General features: G+C 41.4%; 1 protein-coding gene across 3 annotated transcripts; it reads left to right on the forward strand.

Annotated features, from left to right (window-relative positions):
• Window positions 1–18,305, forward strand: eif4e2rs1 (eukaryotic translation initiation factor 4E family member 2 related sequence 1). Of its 3 annotated transcripts, XM_088073721.1 has the most exons (7): window positions 4–175; window positions 2,166–2,262; window positions 3,213–3,347; window positions 9,209–9,313; window positions 14,782–14,934; window positions 16,753–16,889; window positions 17,898–18,305. In XM_088073721.1, exons 1-7 carry the CDS (start codon window positions 159–161, stop codon window positions 17,935–17,937), a joined length of 684 nt encoding a protein of 227 aa, XP_087929847.1. In that variant the 5' UTR covers window positions 4–158; the 3' UTR covers window positions 17,938–18,305. The 3 variants fall into 3 exon arrangements, with proteins under 3 accessions (XP_087929848.1, XP_087929849.1, XP_087929847.1); XM_088073722.1 differs by lacking the exon at window positions 9,209–9,313 and having other exon boundaries at window positions 1–175; XM_088073723.1 differs by lacking the exon at window positions 3,213–3,347 and having other exon boundaries at window positions 1–175.
• Window positions 18,306–20,083: the final 1,778 nt, after the last annotated feature.

The raw sequence follows: 20,083 nt of genomic DNA on the forward strand, positions 1-20,083 counted from the left end.
TTCTCGGCTACTGTCCACTGCAGCCGCACATGCGCAGTGAGAGGAGCGATCAGCGGCTGCACGCGGAGGGAAAGAAACAAAGTCAAAATAAATGTAAATAAACTCAAATAAAATCCAAACAGAGACAGAAAACAGAGTCAGAGACGCACCGAGGAGGCATGAACCCGCTGGAGCGGTAAGACGCTCTCTGAGCCGAGAAATACACGAGAAATACACGAGAAGTACACGGATCAAACACCGGTCACTGCTAACAGTTAGCATCAGCTGTTTGTACCGAAAATAAAAATAAAATAAAAATATATTTATTTACACATTTACATCGATGTTTATATACTTATGTCTGCAGTTTGTATATGTACATCCGAGGTTTACATATTTATATCTGTAGTTACTGCACAATGTGTATATTTATATCTGTAGTTTATAAAGTACTGCACAATGTGTATATGTATTTATATCTGTAGTTTTTAAAGTACTGCACAGTGTGTATATTTATATAATTATATCTGTATATTTATATATTTATATATGTACTTTATAAAGTACTGCACAATGTGTATATGTATTTATATCTGTAGTTTTTAAAGTACTGCACAGTGTGTATACTTATATGTTTATATGTGTACTTTATAAAGTACTGCACAGTATGTATATTTATATATGTACTTTATAAAGTACTGCACAGTATGTATATTTATATATGTACTTTATAAAGTACTGCACTGTATGTATATTTATATATGTGCTTTATAAAGTACTGCACAGTGTGTATAATTATATATGTACTTTATAAAGTACTACAGTGTGTATAATTATATATGTACTTTATAAAGTACTGCACAGTGTGTATATTTATATATTTATATATGTACTTTATAAAGTACTACAGTGTGTATAATTATAGATGTACTTTATAAAGTACTGCACAGTGTGTATATTTATATATTTATATATGTGCTTTATAAAGTACTGCACAGTGTGTATATTTATATATTTATATATGTACTTTATAAAGTACTGCACAGTGTGTATATGTATATATTTATATATATATACTTTATAAAGTACTGCACAGTGTGTATATGTATATATTTATATATGTGCTTTATAAAGTACTGCACAGTGTGTATATGTATATATTTATATATGTACTTTATAAAGTACTGCACAGTGTGTATATGTATATATTTATATATGTGCTTTATAAAGTACTGCACAGTGTGTATAATTATATATGTACTTTATAAAGTACTGCACAGTGTGTATATTTATATATTTATATATGTGCTTTATAAAGTACTGCACAGTGTGTATATTTATATATTTATATATGTACTTTATAAAGTACTGCACAGTGTGTATATTTATATATGTATATAGATACTTTATAAAGTACTGCACAGTGTGTATATGTATATATTTATATATGTGCTTTATAAAGTACTGCACAGTGTGTATAATTATATATGTACTTTATAAAGTACTGCACAGTGTGTATATTTATATATTTATATATGTGCTTTATAAAGTACTGCACAGTGTGTATATTTATATATTTATATATATACTTTATAAAGTACTGCACAGTGTGTATATGTATATATTTATATATGTGTTTTATAAAGTACTGCAGTGTGTATATTTATATATTTATATATGTGCTTTATAAAGTACTGCACAGTGTGTATATGTATATATTTATATATGTGCTTTATAAAGTACTGCACAGTGTGTATATGTATATATTTATATGTGTTTTATAAAGTACTGCACAGTGTGTATATTTATATATTTATATATATACTTTATAAAGTACTGCACAGTGTGTATATGTATATATTTATATATGTGTTTTATAAAGTACTGCACAGTGTGTATATTTATATATTTATATATGTGCTTTATAAAGTACTGCACAGTGTGTATATGTATATATTTATATATGTACTTTATAAAGTACTGCACAGTGTGTATATGTATATATTTATATATGTACTTTATAAAGTACTGCACAGTGTGTATATGTATATATTTATATATGTACTTTATAAAGTACTGCACAGTGTGTATATGTATATGGAACTTTCTAAATAATCAATAATTTACACAGATGTGATTCAATGATCAGCTGATGACGTCAGAGACACTTCCTGTTTGTGTTTCAGTCCTAAAGACGAGGAGGACCAGGAGGAGATTGACTGTCTCCATGACAACAGCGATGGGACGACCAACAACAACAACAACAACAACAACCGCCGCAAGGTGAGACGACCTGTCTGTCTGTCCCTCTGTAGCTGTGTATATATATATACACAGTACATATGTGTGTGTGTGTGTGTGTGTGTGTGTATATATACACTAGTGCTGGGCATAGATTAATTTTTTTAATCTAGATTAATCTCACTGCAATCCTGTAGTTAATCTAGATTAATCTAGATTAAAATTATAGATTTGAATTTTGCCAAAGACATTCAAAATAATATCTATCTATCTAAATGATGAAAATGCATCACAAACTGCTTGAGAAAGCTGTTCTACTATAATATTTGGTAAAGAAAAATAATGTTCCATAAGATTTACTTTGGTGTTTAACTTTTTTTTCTTTTGTTAAACACAGACATTTAGGAGCACAGGTTCTGTCTCCATGTGGAAAAAGCTTTTTCCTGCTAACTGGAATGAACAGCAGAGGGCGCAGCCTCTGATAACATGACCCTAACTGAACTGTGGGCCTACATTAGAGGTCATGAAGAAGACCATTAACGGTCAGCAGCTCTGTGACACGGCTTGAGCCAATCACTCCGGTCACTCAGGCAGACCAGCTTCCGCCTTGTTCACGCCCCCTCCGCGTAATTCGACCAGGTATACATCCGCGCTTAAACAACAAAGTGAAATTGGTGCCTTGCTCACTGTATAGACCCAACTTAGTGAATAGTTTATTGCACGATAATTTCCTTATCGCGCGTTAACGCAGCACGTTAATGCCGTTAACGGCCCAGCACTAATATACACACATATATATGGTTCTTCTGTGTGACTGTGTATATATACATATGTGTATGTGTGTGTGTGTGTGTGTGTGTGTGTATGTGTGTGTGTGTAGTCCCGGTTGTCTATTTACAGTATTTTTATTATTTTATTTATTTTTATTTATTCTCTGTCTGTCTCTTTCGGTCCCTCTGTCTCTGTCCCTCTGTCCCCCTCTGCATGGACAGACGGTGTGTCCCGGTGTGGGTGAACACCCTCTGCAGTATAACTACACCTTCTGGTTCAGCAGAAGAACTCCGAGTCGTCCGGCAAGTTCTCAAAGTTACGAACAAAACATCCGACAGATCGGCTCTGTGGCATCGGTACACACACACACACACACACACACACACACACTCTCACACACACTCTCACACACACTCACACTCACACTCACACACTCTCACACACACACACACACACACACACACACACACACACACACACACACACACACACACACACACACACACACACTCACACTCACACTCACACACACACACACACACACACACACACACACTCATACACACTCACACACACACACACACTCAGACACACACTCACACACACACACACTCACACACACTCACTCACACTCACACTCACACACACGCTCACACACACACACACACACTCACACACACACACTCACACACACTCACACACTCACACACACACACACACACACACACTCAGACACACACACACACACACACACACACACACTCACACACACACAGCTGTCTCTGAGTCAGTGACGTTCCTGATGTGTTGCATCATTGTTCTGATACAGATGTGGTGTGGTACCAGATGAAGAGGTGGGTTCTGGCAGGGAGAACGTGTATAGGTGTGTGTGTAGGTTCTGGTTCAGGTGACATGATGATAATAACTTTATTTATGTAGCACCTTTAAAAACACGAGTTTACAAAGTGCTTTGACAGAAACAAAAACAAACTCAGGGAACCCCACAACACATGCAGACAAACAAAACAACAGGATACATTAACATATATATATATATATATATATATATATATATATATATATATATATATATATATATATATATATATATATATATATATATATATATATATATATATATATATATATAGTTAGTGCTGGGCCGTTATGGCGTTAACGTGCTGCGTTAACGCGGGGTTCTTATCGCGCGATAAACTATTCACTAAGTTGGGTCTATACAGTGAGCGAGGCACCAATTTCACTTTGTTGTTTAAGCGCGGATGTATACCTGGTCGAATTACGCGGAGGGGGCGTGAACAAGGCGGGAGCTGGTCTGCCTGAGTGACCGGAGTGATTGGCTCCAGCCGTGTCACAGAGCTGCTGACCGTTAATGGTCTTCTTCATGACCTCTAATGTAGGCCCACAGTTCAGTTAGGGTCATGTTATCAGAGGCTGCGCCCTCTGCTGTTCATTCCAGTTAGCAGGAAAAAGCTTTTTCCACATGGAGACAGAACCTGTGCTCCTAAATGTCTGTTTAACAAAAGAAAATAAAGTTAAACACCAAAGTAAATCTTATGGAACATTATTTTTCTTTACCAAATATTATAGTAGAACAGCTTTCTCAAGCAGTTTGTGATGCATTTTCATCATTTAGATAGATAGATATTATTTTGAATGTCTTTGGCAAAATTCAAATCTATAATTTTAATCTAGATTAATCTAGATTAACTACAGGATTGCAGTGAGATTAATCTAGATTAAAAAAATTAATCTATGCCCAGCACTAATATATATATATATATGTGTACACATATACATACATGCATACATATACACACTCATAAATACAACAACAACAATAATAAAACCATCTGACTTTGTTAATCCAGCAACACAAGAACCCAAACATGATGAGCTGAGACCCGCAGGACTGAAATGATGTGACGGATCAAAGAAGTGAGAATAAAAAGAGGGAAATAAAAAAGTAAAAAGAGATCAGGGCAGTAAAATGAAGCAGTACAAGGTAGTATCAATAAACAATACAAATACAACCATACTGACGAAAAACACGAGACAAATGAGAGAACAGAACATGAAATGAACATGATGAGTAAAAAGAGGGTTAGGGTTAAAGAGGTTAAATAAGAATAAATAAAATAACAAATTAAATCTGTAAATAGGGAAAATACCAGGATGGTATATAAATCTGAAAGGAGCTGATAATATTAGGGAGATGAACAAAGGACAAGAAACACGGCAGGAGGAGGAGCGAAAACACGGAAAACAGGGAAAACACAGAAAACAGGGAAAACGGGAAAGAGGGGAAAAGCGACATCAAATAAAGGCAAGTCTATAGAAGTGGGTTTTAGGAAGCGATTTAAAGATGTAACTGACGTCTTGTCTCCTGGGACAGGTCGTCCCGCAGTCGAGGGGCTCTGATTGAAAATGCTCGATCGCCTTTAGTTTTTAGTGTCGGTTTTGGAACGACCATGAGGTCTTTGCCCGAGGATCTGAGGCTGCAGGCTGACTCACAGGGGGTTAATAATTCAGTTATGTAACTTGGAGCCAGACCCATAAGTGCTTTAAAGGTGATCAGTAAAATCCTAAAATCAATTCTAAAACTAACAGGGAGCCAGTGGAGAGAAGCTAAAACGGGATAATATGATGTCGTCTGTTAAAACCAGTAAGAGGCGTAACTGCTGCGTTCTGGACCAGTTGGAGGCGAGAGTGATTTATGGGTGATACCGGAGAGTTACAGGCGTCTAATCTGGAGAAAACGAGGGCATGTTTGAGTTTTTCCAGATCTGACTAAGTACTGATTTTAGCTGTTGTGCGTATTTGAAGGTAGCGTGATGAGTTTATTTGTAAATGACAGATTTGAATCTGAAACTACGCCTAAATTTCTGGCAGTAAGTTTGACATTTACTGAGAATTCACCAGGGTTATTTTCAATGATATGGGAGTTGTTTTGGACGTGGAACAGTATTATTTCAGATTTTGAGTTGAAGAACATTTTGTCATCCAGCAGCTGATATCAGATAGACGATGTTTGACGGCAGCTCGGCTTCTCGGGTCGTCCGGTCTCAGCGGAGAGTATATCTGTGCGTCGTCTGCTGGCAGTGAAAGGAGACTTTTTGGCGCTGAATTATTTGGCCAGGGGGCAGCATAAAAATAGAAAATCAAATTGGACCTAAAACCGAACCTTGCGGTACACCACCGGTAATAGAAGAGGAGTAATCACCTGCGCTGACTGCAGAGGTTCGCTCTAAAAGATAAGAATGAAACCAGCTAAGCAGCGTCCCACCCAGTGTTTCAAATGTTCGATTAAAACAGCGTGATCAATGGTGTCAAAGGCTGCACTGAGATCCAAAAGGATCCAGATTGAGCCCTCCCCCCATCTGCTGCTGAAAGGATGTCATTGGCTACCTGGAGGAGGGCCGTCTGAGTGCCGTGACCGGCTCCAAAACCAGACTGAAATTTTTCAAAGAGCTTATTCTCAGACATAAAAGTTAAAAGCTGTGCAGAAATCACCGTCTCTAAAAGTTTGAATAAAAATGGGAGCTTTGAAATCGGTCTAAAATTATCAAAATCAAAGGGAACAAGGTTGGGTTTCTTTAAAAGAGGCTGGACCATAGCGTGTATAAAAACAACAACCTTCTGCTAAAGAACTATTAAAAATGGATAAAATACTGGGCCCAACCGTGTTAAAAACCTCCTTTTTATTTAATTTAGTCGGCAAAAAAATCCAGGCTGCACGTCGTTAGTTTCATGTGGGATAAAATCTTTACTAAAAGTGTCCAGACACTGGCTCAGCTGCTAAAATAACTTTGAATCTCCGTCTGTGTGTTTAAGACACAATCTGGGGGAGTGATACTCTGCCGAATGTCCCTAACCTCAGCGGGGAAGGAAATGAAAAATGTCTGGCATAGTTCCCGGGTGGGGTCAGTAAAAGGAGAGGGTCTAAAACCTTAAATAAAATCCTGGGCTTTGAGTGATCAGATGAATTCAGATCAGAGTAAAGTGCTGCCCTCGTGTCTCCAACTGCCTCTTGAGTTTGTCTCAGCACGTCTTTCCAAATGTCGTAGCATACCTGCCTGTCTTCTTCCATTTACGTTCTTTTCTTCTGCAATCTCTTTTTAAGTCATTTCTAAAACCTTTTAGCCTCGGCTGTGGGGCTCTGCCTGAGCTCTTGTTTTTGTAAGGTGCAGCAGAGTCCAGGACAGTCGAGGTGTGATCAAAGAGAGACAAGCTCTTCTGTGTTAAATCTTGATTAGAGGCAGTTAAAGACTCAGTTATAAAAAAAAATAAAACCGTATTAAATAAAACCAGTTTGTGCTGACACATCGATGTCCTTCATCTCAAAGCTGTCAGGGCGGAGGCCGCCATGTAAAACTGGGTCCACGGTGTGGCCCTTTGAGTGTGAGGGCCCCTGTTTTAAATGCGCGAGGTTAAGAGATTCCAGAGTTTCTATAAAATCAGCAGTGAGACACTGTCAGGGACACAGACGTGTATATTATAATCACCTAAAATCAGGATTCTGTCAAACTTAGAAGTAAAATGGGATAGAAACTCTGAAAACTCTGAGATGAAAACATTTTTAGGTGGTCTGTTAACTAAAGTTAATACAGGAAGTTCAGATTAAACTATAAAAACGAGGTGTTCGAACGATGAGAAGCCATCGTGTGTGACAGGAGTGCATTTAAACTGTAGATGACAGAAACCCCCCCCCGGGGCTGATGCAGGTACTTAAAATCTGGGGGACTAGCTTCAGTGAGGGGAGCGCGATCTCCTGGGCTCAGCCAGGTTTCTGTGAAAATAAGATCTAGGTGGTTTTGTGAGATAAAATCAGTGCATGAAAGATTTGTTATTGAGTGATCTGATTTTCAAAAGTCCAAAGTTTGCTGGATCACATTTAAAAGAGGGCGGGGCTGCAGGGGGATTTGAATTAGGTTGGAGAGGTAACAAGATTTGACAGGTGGCGGGTGGAGATGTCTGGAGGTGATGAGGACCGGGACAAGGAGTTGAGTGGTTGGCGTGATGTGGGGAGCGGGAGACGAATGGAGGCTGACAGGTACGATGGCGGGATCTGAAACATGGGTGACTTCAGGTGAACGGGGATTATCGTATGGGGGTGAGGCCTGGGCGTGGGAACATGCTGTTGTTTCTAAAGTGCCGTACGTTTGAGGAGCGGACCGCGTGTTGAATGTTTGCGGACAGCATTCGGTCAGCCCGCCTGTTGGGATGGAGCCCGCCTTGCTGGAAGAGCGAGGCGGGCTCCCAGAGCAGATTAAAATTGTTGGAGCCAGGTGTTCAGGGCAAGGATGTGGCTAAACTGCTCTGCTCCACGACCAACTGTGGGGATTGGTCCAGAGATAAAAACCGGCGTTCCCGTGTCCTTTAAAACGTTAAAAAGCAGGTTAAAATTGTGTTACGTGCGCTTGGATTCCCCTCAGAACGTGTCATTTGTCCCAACATGAAGCACAGTTTTGGATGTGGAGATCGGGACGGAGGGCAGTAAATGCAGCAGTTTGTCCAGGATAACAGAGGAATGCAGTGGGTGATGGCGTTAAAAACCGAAGGTCCCTGGTTATGGAGTCCCCGAAGATTAGAGATGGTGTGCGGGGGCCGGTGCGGCCCCCAGAGTGCTGCGGCCAGCTGAGGAAGGCTCCGGTTGTTGGTGCGTCACAGGTGTGTCGGGGATGGGCGTGTCTGCCCCCTGAGCATCTGGACCCGCTTCAGCAACTGTCGGTGCATCGTCCCGGTCGTGAACGAGCAGCGCAGCCACTCGCCGAGGAGATGCCGGTGCAACAGCTGGTACGGGGTCTGGCCGGTTAATGTGGTGCTGAGGATTCCACGACACCTGAGGGTGGACCGCGACACCTGAGGGTGGACCGTGACACCTGAGGGTGAACCGCGACACCTGAGGGTGGACCTGGGCCTCAGCCATCAGCGCCATGAGGCCATTGGAGAGGGACAGTTGTGGCGGGGGCGGGACTCTCTCAGGAAGCGGGTCCGTCCTCCAGACGAAAGCCGCCTCCGACCACGACAACGAACAGGCTTCGGTGTAGAGCTGCGAGCCGAGACCACGACTTTCATACATCACACCTTTAGTGTCGGATCACCACCGTTTACAGATCAATCAACAGCTTCATCAATACATCCATTAATAAACTGAGTGTGTGTGTGTGTGTGTGTGTGTGTGTGTGTGTGTGTTCAGGTGGAGCAGTTCTGGAGGTTTTACAGTCACATGATCAGACCAGGTGACCTCAGCGGACACAGTGACTTCCACCTGTTCAAAGAAGGAATCAAACCCATGTGGGAGGTAACAACACCGAAAATGTACTGTAGTAGTACTGTAGTAATACTGTACTAACTCTGTCATGCTGTAGAATCTGTAGTTATACTATAATTATATTGTAGTCACGCTGTAGGCATACTACAGTTATGTTGTAGTCATGCTGTAGTCATTCTGCAGTTATGTTGTAGTCATGCTGTAGTTTTATTGTAGTTATACTGTAGTTGTATTGTAGTCATGCTGTAGTCATTCTGCAGTTATGTTGTAGTCATGTTGTAGTTTTATTGTAGTTATACTGTAGTTGTATTGTAGTCATGCTGTAGTCATAATGAGATCATACTGTAGTCATATTGTAATTATGCTATTGTCATACTGTAGTTATAATATAGTCATACTGTAATTATATTGTCATTACACTGTAATCATGCTGTACTAATACTGCAGTTAGTCAGTCAGTCAGTTTTATTTATAGAGCCCATTATCACAAAAACATGGTTTGCCTCAGAGGGCTTTACAGTGTACGACATCCCTCTGCCCTCAGACCCTCACATCACCCGAGGAAAAACTCCCCAAAAAGAACCCCTGTAACGGGGAAAAAAAAGAGGAAGAAACCTCAGGAAGAGCGGTAGAGGATAGTGAGGGATCCCTCTTCCAGGACGGACAGACGAGCAATAGATGTCGTAAATAGCAAATGAAATACAATCATGGCAAAAAAGGAAAGAGAAAGAGAGAGAGGGGAGAGAGGAAGGGGAGGGGGGGCACAGCAACAATAGAAACAGATGCATGTCATATTACAATAATGGTAAGTGTGAAATTAGTAATTGCTCTCTATGATGATGTTGATAGAGATGATAACAGTCTCATGCATATGTGAAAGGGAGTTGTCCAAAGGCAAGATCACAGCATCGGCGCAACCTGGAACAGACCACGATCAGGGCGAGCGGGGGGCACAGAATCAGTACAGCCACAGCACGAGCACAACCAAAGGCAGGGTCGCGGCATCAGCACAGCTATCACCACGGTCAGGCACAGTCAAGGTTACGGCCTGGATCCAGGGAAACTAGGAAACAAGGGAGCAGGAACGCTCCTGAGAGGCAACAGGATTAGCGTAGTGCAGTTCAACAGACCCAGGCTCTGTAATCGCGAGCCCCAGGCAGTGAGAGTACCACAGGGCTATCACAGAGCTAAGCTAAGCTTGCACATGGCAATGCAGTAAACAGACATGCATGATTTCTGATGGCGGCATTGAGAGAAGGAAAAGGAGCTCAGTGTATCAGAGGAAGTCCCCCGGCAGGTTAAACCTATGTCAGCCTAATTATGGGCTGGTCCAGGCAGCCTGAGCCAGCCCTAATTATAAGCTTTATCAAAGAGGAAGGTCTTAAGTCTACCCTTAAAAGCTGAAACGGTGTCTGCCTCCCTGACCGAAAATGGAAGATGGTTCCATAGGAGAGGAGCGTGGTAGCTGAAGGCTCTGGTTCCTAACCTACTTTTTTTTGGGGAAATTTTGGGAACCACAAGTAACCCTGCGTTTTCAGAGCGCAGTGATCTTGAGGGTTGGTAAGGAACTATGAGCTGTGACAGATAAGACGGAGCCTGAACATTTAGAGCTTTGTAAGTAAGGAGGAGGATTTTAAATTCAATCCTGGATTTCACAGGGAGCCAGTGCAGAGAAGCTGAAACAGGAGAAATATGGTCCCTTTTCTTGGTTCCCGTTAAAACACGAGCAGCAGGGTTCTGCACCAGTTGGAGAGACCTAAGAGATTTGTTGGGGCAACCAAATAATAGGGAATTACAGTAATCCAGCCTAGAGGTGACAAATGCATGTACTAATTTTTCAGCATCTGTTTGGGATAGGATATGTCTAATTTTTGCGATGTTACGCAAGTGAAAGAAAGCCGTCCTTGAAGTTTGTTTTATATGGGAGGCAAAGGATAAATCCTGGTCAAATAAAACTCAGAGGTTCCTTACAGTTGTGCTAGAGGCCAAGGTAATGCCATCTAGAGAAATTACAAATTACAATAATTACAATTATTGTTGGAAAAGGAGCTTCTGAGGTGTTTTGGGCCAAGAACAATAACTTCAGTTTTGTCTGAATTCAACATCAGGAAATTACGGCTCATCCAGGCTTTTACATCCTTAAGACATGTTTGAAGTCTAGATAGCTGATCATTTTCATCTGGTTTCATAGATAGATATAATTGCGTATCATCAGCATAACAATGGAAATTTAAGGAATGTTTTCTAATTATGTTGCCTAGAGGAAGCATATATAAAGTGAAAAGGATTGGTCCAAGCACCGAACCTTGTGGCACTCCAAAGCAGACCTTTGTATGTGCGGAGGGTTGATCATTGATGTGAACAAATTGGGAACGATCTGATAAGTATGACTTAAACCAGGCTAGTGACGTTCCTTTAAGGCCAATTGAGGTTTCAAGTCTGTGCAGTAAGATTTGATGGTCAATGGTGACAAATGCAGCACTAAGATCTAATAGGATTAAAACAGAGACCAGACCCGTGTCAGAAGCGATAAATAAGTCGTTATTAATTTTTACTAGTGCCGTCTCTGTGCTATGATGAACTCTGAAGCCTGACTGAAAGTCCTCGAATAAACTGTTGTCTCGGAGAAAGTCACAGAGCTGATGAGCAACCACTCTCTCAAGGATTTTAGAAATAAAGGGGAGATTAGATATTGGTCTATAGTTAGCTAAAATCTCAGGATGGAGAGTGGGCTTCTTTAGAAGAGGTTTAATGACAGCTACTTTAAAAGACTGGGGTACATAACCTGTTAACAAAGACGCGTTGATTATATCTAATAAAAAGTTGTCTAATAAAGGCAAAACTTCCTTAAGGAGCTTAGTTGGGATGGGGTCTAGCAGGCATGTTGATGGCTTAGATGCAGAAACCAAAGTATAGAGTTGATGAAGGTCAATGGGGGAGAAATGGTCTAGATAAATTTCGGGCCTTGCTGCCATATCCAGGCTATCTGAGTTCGGGGTCAGGTCAGTTGAGGGTAAGAGGTGATGGATTTTATCTCGAATAGTTATGATTTTATTATTAAAGAAATTCATAAAGTCGTCACTGCTGAGGGCCAAAGGAATACAGGCTCTATAGAGCTGTGACTCTGAGTCAACCTGGCTACAGTGTTGAAAAGAAACCTGGGATTGTTTTTGTTTTCCTCAATTAATGATGAATAATAGTTTGCCCTGGCATGGCGGAGGGCCTTCTTATAGACTTTAAGACTGTCCAGCCAGACTAAACGGGACTCTTCCAGTTTGGTCGAACGCTAATGTCTTTCAAATTTTCGCGATGTTTATTTCAATTTGCGAATCTGGAGGTTAAACCATGGGGCTAATTTTCTTTGTTTCATTATTTTCTTCTTGAAGGTTGCAACAGTGTCGAGAGCTGATCGCAGTGAGCCAGTAGCATTATCGATGAGACAGTCAATTTGGGAATGACTTAAGTTAGTAGTAGTGTGCTCAGGAGTTGTAAGACATGGTAATGATGTCAAAGCAGAGGGAATTAGTTTCTTAAATTTAGCCACTCCTGAATCAGATAGACATCTAGAAGAGTAGCTCTTACTGAGAGGCTTGTAGTCAAGTAATAAAAAATTGAAAGTTATCAAATAATGGTCAGACAGAGCAGGAATCTCAGGAAAGACTGATAAATCTGCAATATCAATGCCGTATGCAAGGACTAAATCGAGGGTGTGATTGTAGTGGTGGGTGGGTTTATGTACACACTTACTGAAGCCTATTGAATCCAACAGTGTGGAGAAAGCAGAACTAAGGCTATCACTATTAACATCCATGTGAATGTTAAAATCCCCTACAATAATAATTTTGTCTGATTTGAGCACTAAACTTGATATAAGCTCAGAGAACTCAGATAGAAATTCAGAGTATGGGCTGGGGGCGCGGTACACTATAACAAACAGAATTGGCTGTAAAGTTTTCCAGGATGGGTGAGAAGACGAAGAAAAAGGCTTTCAAATGAATTATAGTTTAACTTGGCCTTAGTGTGAATTGCTAAGCTTGAATCAAAAATAGCAGCGACTCCCCCTCCTCGGCCAGTGTCCCGCGCAACGTGAGTATTTATATGACCAGGAGGAGTGGATTCATTCAGGCTAACGTACTCTTCAGGACAGAGCCAGGTCTCAGTGAGGCAGAATAAATCAATATGGTTATCCGATATTAAATCAGTGACTAAATGAGCCTTGGTTGATAAGGATCTAACGTTCAAGAGTCCACATTTAATTCTCCTGTTATGATGCTGTATGACAGGAGATGAGTTAATTTTTATGAGATTTTCATGTACAACTCCCCTTTTGTTTATTTTAGCATTAAACAAATGAAGTGGTCGGGGGACAGACACTGTTTTTATAACATTTACATTATGGGTGTGTGACTGTGCTAGAGGATCAGAGAAGCGTGTAAGACTGCGACTCTGAAACCTGGTCCCAACTCTGGTTTGTCATGGCACGTTTCGCAAAATAGAGCTACCAATGACCAGGGTTGTGTCCTCGGTTGGTGTGTGGTTGAGAGGGGAGTACTTATTTGAAACGTGAAGGGGGGGTGGGTGGTGTACCGTGGGCTTCGGCTTACTACGCTTCGCTCGGACAGTCACCCAGCCTCCCGGCTGCACGGGGGTTGCCGGGGGACGGCTAGCAGAGGCTATGCTATGTTGGTCCGCACCGGCTACAGGGGGCTCGCTAACTATCGCAGCTAAAGAGGGATTATCTACGGTGCGGAGCCACGCTTCCAGATCGCTAAGCCCCGCCTCCAGCGCAGCAAATAAACTACGCTTGTTACAGGTACCACTATCACTGAAGGAGGCAGAGGAGTAACTAAACATCTGACACAATGAGCAGGAGAGGAGCAGAAGGAGAGGAGCAGAGAGGAAAGGAGCAGAGGGAGGGGAGCAGGGAGAAGTCATCGCTAACCAAAGCTAATGCTAACGAAGCTAACCGGCTAACAGTGAGAGCGGTTGTGAATACACAGGAAAAACCGCTGAGAGGAGGAGACAGCTGTGAGTGATTAAATAAAACTTATGTGAGTTTTCAGTCACAGACAGATAAAAGCAGCCGAAGTCAGGAACAAGTTGGAAGATTAGCTGAGAATCGCTCGTAGGAGCAGCTCAGAGACGCTACCAGAGACACAGACAAGATACACCAGAAGTGATGTAACACGCTTACCCGCAGTACATCAGCATGTCAATCATCCAAGCATGACTAAGTTATACTGTAGTCATGCTGTAGTTATACTGCAGTTTTACTGTGGCCACTCTGTATTGATGCTGTAATTATACTGCAGTCATACTGCAGTCATACTGTACTGTCCCTTACCTGTCTGTCCCTCACCTGTCTGTCCCTCACCTGTCTGTCCCTCATCTGTCTATCCCTCACCTGTCTGTCTCTCACCTGTCTGTCCCTCACCTGTCTGTCCCTCACCTGTCTGTCTCTCACCTGTCTGTCTCTCACCTGTCTGTCCTCCCTGCAGGACGAGTCTAACCGCAGTGGGGGGAAGTGGATCATCCGTCTTCGTAAAGGTTTGGCCAGTCGGTTCTGGGAGAACATCATACTGGCCATGCTGGGAGAACAGTTCATGGTGGGAGAGGAGATCTGTGGAGCTGTCGTCTCCATACGCTTTCAGGTACTACTGCTACTGCAGTGCTGCTACTGCAGTGCTGCTACTGCTGTACTACTGCTGCAGCGCTACTACTGCTCTACTACTACTGCCGTACAACTACCGCAGTACTACTATTGCTCTACTAGTAATGCCGTACTTTTACAACTGTACTACTACAGGCTTACTAATATTGTAGTACTACCATTGCACTGCTACTTCTGCTGTACAACTGCTGCGTACTACTACTAATACTACTACTTCAGTACTGCCAATGCAGTACTAATATTGTTATATTACTAATGCTGTACTACTACTACTACTGGAGGATGGAACGGATAGACGTTGAACGTTTCCAAAATCAAAGCAGCAGGACTAGTAGAACATGATGACACAGAAAAACTTGTGCCAGAAGGAGGAGTCGTGTCTGTTGTTTGGAGGTTTTCTGGTTTCAAAAAATCAGACGTCAACCAGACAACTTTAGTCCGGCAACACTTGCATAAAATGATATGCAAGTGTTAAGTGTTGCCGGACTAAAGTTGTCGCCGGAGGCGTGTCTTGGAATATCAAGAATGTATGAAGTCGAGGTCAGCAGCCTCCACATCAGCAGGTCCTGCTAACTTGGGGAACGCAAAAAAAAAGTCGAGCCAAATGCCACCTCAAGTCGCGTTTGCTAGAGGGACTGCCTACGAGAGAACAAGCAACGGTGGACGAAGATTACAAACGCTATCACTACCCACCTAGAAAAGACATGGTTACGCTTAACAGACGAAAAACAAAGCTTCAAGCAGATGATCGAGACGCTGGATATACGGAGCAGAAAGTACTTTATCCAGGCTGCAGTCCCGACCGTCCGCCACTTCGCACCAGCGACTGATATAATGACTGGCTCTTCTTTGTAAACCGCGTCGTCTTCTGGTGCCTGGGAACCTGTATTAGTACTTGTACTTGTACTATACTGTGATTCCTCCCTCAACCGGTCGAAAATGTTGTGATGATGCATGGAAACGAAACACCGTCATATACCGTGAAACCGTAAGAATTTTGAAAAATACCGTGATATACATCTTTGGTCATACCGCCCAGCACTAGCTACTATAGTACTACAACTGCCGTACTGATACTGCTGTACAATTACAGTACTAATATTATACTACAACTACTGTTTCCAATACTAAATTGCTATGGTACTACTACTGCTGGACTAGGACAGCACTACTACTTTTCTACTAATACTGTACTTCTATAGCATCACTACTGCTGTACAAGTACAGTACTACTACTGCACCACTACTGTACTACTAAAGTTTTACTAATGCTATAGTTCTACAGTACTACTACATTGCCACTACTTCCACACTACTGCAGTACTACTATTGTATTATTTGTGCTGCACTACTACACTACTACTGTAGTACTACTTTTGCTGTATGAATACGTTACTACTATAGCACAATCACTACTGCAGTGCCACTACTAGAGTACTACTGTAGTAAAAGAATTGCAGTACTACTGCAGTATTACTGTTGTAAAAGGACTGCAGCACTATAACACTATTACTTTTGTAAAAGGGCTGGAGTACTACCACAGTAACACTACAGGACTACCGCAATAATATTGCAGTACGACCACACAGACATTTGTTCTTAAAATCAGAAGCAATTAAAACTGTGAAGGTCTGTCTCCACCTGTCTGTCTCCACCTGTTTGTCTCCACCTGTCTGTCTCCACCTGTCTGTCTCCACCTGTTTGTCTCCACCTGTCTGTCTCTACCTGTCTTCCTCTCCATCTGTCCGTCTCTATCTGTTTGTCTCCACCTGTCTGTCTTTACCTGTCTCCCTGTCAGGAGGACATCTTGTCCATCTGGAACAGAACGTCCAACGACCAAATGACAACATCCAGAATCAGAGACACTTTGAGACGAGTCCTGAACCTTCCAGCCAACACGATCATGGAGTATAAGACCCACAATGACAGCCTCAGGTATTACTGCTACTACAGCTAGTACTTCTACTACAAGTACCTCTACTACCTGCTTGATTGTATTTCATTTGTTATTTACGACATCTAACGCTCGTCTGTCCGTCCTGAAGAGGGATCCCTCATCATCCTCTGCCGCTCTTCCTGAGGGTTCTTCCTTTTTTCCCGTTACAGGGTTTTTTTTCGGAAGTGTTTCCTCGGGTGATGTGAGGGTCCAAGGGCAGAGGGAGGGTGCCTGCTGTAAAGCCCTCTGAGGCAAACCATGTTTAGTGAAAATGGGCTCTATGAATAAAAATTTACTTGACTTGAGTACCACCACCGCTATTACTAGTACTTCTGCTACTGTATTACTACTGCGAAACACCATCATGGAGTACAAAACCCATAAATTAGCCTCAGGTACAACTACTAATAGTACTAATACCACCACCATAACTACTACTACTTCTACTACTACTACTACTTCTACTACCACCACCACTACTACTGCTATTATTATTACCTTTACCACCATTACTATTACTGCTATTACTTCTACCACTACTACTACTATTACTACTACTACTACTACTATTACTACTACTGCTGCTATTATTATTACCTTTACCACCATTACTATTATTGCTGTTACTTCTACTACTACTACTACTACTTCTGCAAAACCCCATCATGGAGTACAAGACCCACGACAGTCTGGAACAATTCTCTTTTACAGCTAGAACCTGATGTTCCTGTTTGAAATTATTATCCTCTTCGAACTAGAACCCAGTGTTCTTGTTGACACATTTATCCTCTAAGAACTGGAACCTGATGTTCCTGTTGACATGTTTATCCTGTAAGAACTAGAACCTGATGTTCCTTTTACACATTCATCCTGTCAGGACTAGAACCTGATGTTCCTGTTGACATGTTTATATTGTCAGGACTAGAACCTGATGTTCTTGTTGACATGTTTATATTGTCAGGACTAGAACCTGATGTTCTTGTTGACGTTCTCTCTGTGTGTTTCAGGGACAACTCGAGCTTCAGGAACACAAAGATTTCTCTCTAAAGATGTCAGCTGATCATCCGTCTGACCAATCAGGAAGCAGATCATCATCGTTACACCCTGCTGTGTCATTGGCCAGAGGAGGGCCGTGTGTGTGTGTGTGTGTGTGTGTTTGTGTGTTTGTGTGTTAGTGTTTGTGTGTGTGTGTGTGTTAGTGTTTGTGTTTGTGTGTTTGTGTTTGTGTTTGTGTGTGTGTGTGTGTGTTAGTGTTTGTGTGTGTGTGTGTGTGTGTGTGTGTGTTAGTGTTTGTGTTTGTGTTTGTGTGTGTGTGTGTGTTTGTGTTTGTGTGTGTGTGTGTGTGTTTGTGTTTGTGTTTGTGTGTGTGTGTGTGTGTGTGTTGTGACTGTGGACCAATAAACTGACTGAACTGGTCTTGTTTCACTGTTTTTTCGTTTCAATCATTTATTGATTATTGATTGATTATTGATCACAGAAGACTTTAAAAATGTTTAAATTCAAAACTGTGCAATCTAACTAGTACAAACCAGTATGAGCAAGTATATACTAATGTAAACCAGTATTAACCAGTGTAAACCAGAATAGACCAGTGTAAACCAGTGTAAACAAGTATAGACCAGTGTAAAACAGTAAAAACTAGAGTGAACCAGGATAGATCAGTGTAAACCAGTATAGACCAGTGTAAACCAGTATAAACGAGGTTGAACCAGTATATACTAGTGTAAACCAGTATTAACTAGTGTGAATCAGTGTAAATCAGTATAGACCGGTGTAAACCAGTATAGACCAGTGTAAACCAGTGTAAACCAGTATAGACCAGTAGTATAGTATATTTCAACAATGGTAAAATACAGACGACCAGATCAGTATATAAATATTTTAAAACCATCAGTGATGTCAGTTCAGTTTAAATTTTAGAAACAAATCTCCAACAGATTGTTATTATTTGTTTATTATTATTATTTTTAGATTGTTCTGCCCTCTGATGGCTGAAAAGGTTCTTTCAGCTTCAGTCAGGGAGGATTTAAAACAAAATCTCAATAAACTGACGAACATCACTGATCTAAAGACGACAGATAAGAACCGTAAATTAACAAAAACAACAACAACACGCAATTATAAAGAACCACAAGAACAATAACGCAGTGTGTTCTGCATGTCTTTGTGTTTGGTTCTTTGGTCTATAGAGAACCTTATGAACACATGTCTTTATGTTTGGTTCTTTGGTCTATAGAGAACCTTATGAACACATGTCTTTATGTTTGGTTCTTTGGTCTATAGAGAACCTTATGAACACATGTCTTTATGTTTGGTTCTTTGGTCTATAGAGAACCTTATGAACACAGGTCTTTATATTTGGTTCTTTGGTCTATAGAGAACCTTATGAACACAGGTCTTTATATTTGGTTCTTTGGTCTATAGAGAACCTTATGAACACGTCTTTTGTCTTTGGTTCTCAGTGGTCTGAGTTCCATGGTGCCAGGTTCTTGTCCTCAGTGTGACTCGGTGTGTTTGCAGCGGTTTGACCCAGCTGGCAGCACCGTCATCTGTCAGAGTTTGCAGAACCGTCCCAGGCTATTCCAGGCTGTTCCAGGCGGGTTAGTGCAGGTCTAATCCTGCCCCTATTCCTGGCTGCAGACCAGCTGGAAGATGTGATCTCTCAGGATGGACCTAATCCAGATGAGGATTAACAGATCAGCCTCAACACAGAACCCACAGCCACACTCAAACACCTCAGTGCTGTAATACTGCAGAACACCTCACACTGTAATACTGCAGAACACTGAAACACTGTAATACCGCAGAACACTGAAACACTGTAATACCGCAGAACACTGAAACACTGTAATACCGCAGAACACTGAAACACTGTAATACTGCAGAACACTGAAACACTGCAGAACACTGTAATACTGCAGAACACCTCACACTGTAATACTGCAGAACACTGTAATACTGCAGAACACTGAAACACTGTAATACTGCAGAACACTGTAATACTGCAGAACACTGAAACACTGTAATACTGCAGAACACTGTAATACTGCAGAACACTGAAACACTGTAATACTGCAGAACACTGTAATACTGCAGAACACTAATACTGCAGAACACCTCACACTGTAATACTGCAGAACACTGTAATACTGCAGAACACTGTAAAACTGCAGAACACCTCACACTGTAATAC

The sequence above is a fragment of the Plectropomus leopardus genome, chromosome 23, assembly GCF_026936395.1.
Source record: "Plectropomus leopardus strain MGB_pleo_1.0 chromosome 23, ASM2693639v1, whole genome shotgun sequence".
Classification (NCBI taxonomy): domain Eukaryota; kingdom Metazoa; phylum Chordata; class Actinopteri; order Perciformes; family Serranidae; genus Plectropomus; species Plectropomus leopardus.

Excerpts from the sequence above, each read along its gene's own strand:
- eif4e2rs1 (XM_088073721.1), top strand. Across the intron at positions 9,314-14,781 it reads GAATCAAACCCATGTGGGAG|GACGAGTCTAACCGCAGTGG; the intron begins GTAACAACACCG and ends TCCTCCCTGCAG. Across the intron at positions 16,890-17,897 it reads ACCCACAATGACAGCCTCAG|GGACAACTCGAGCTTCAGGA; the intron begins GTATTACTGCTA and ends TGTGTGTTTCAG.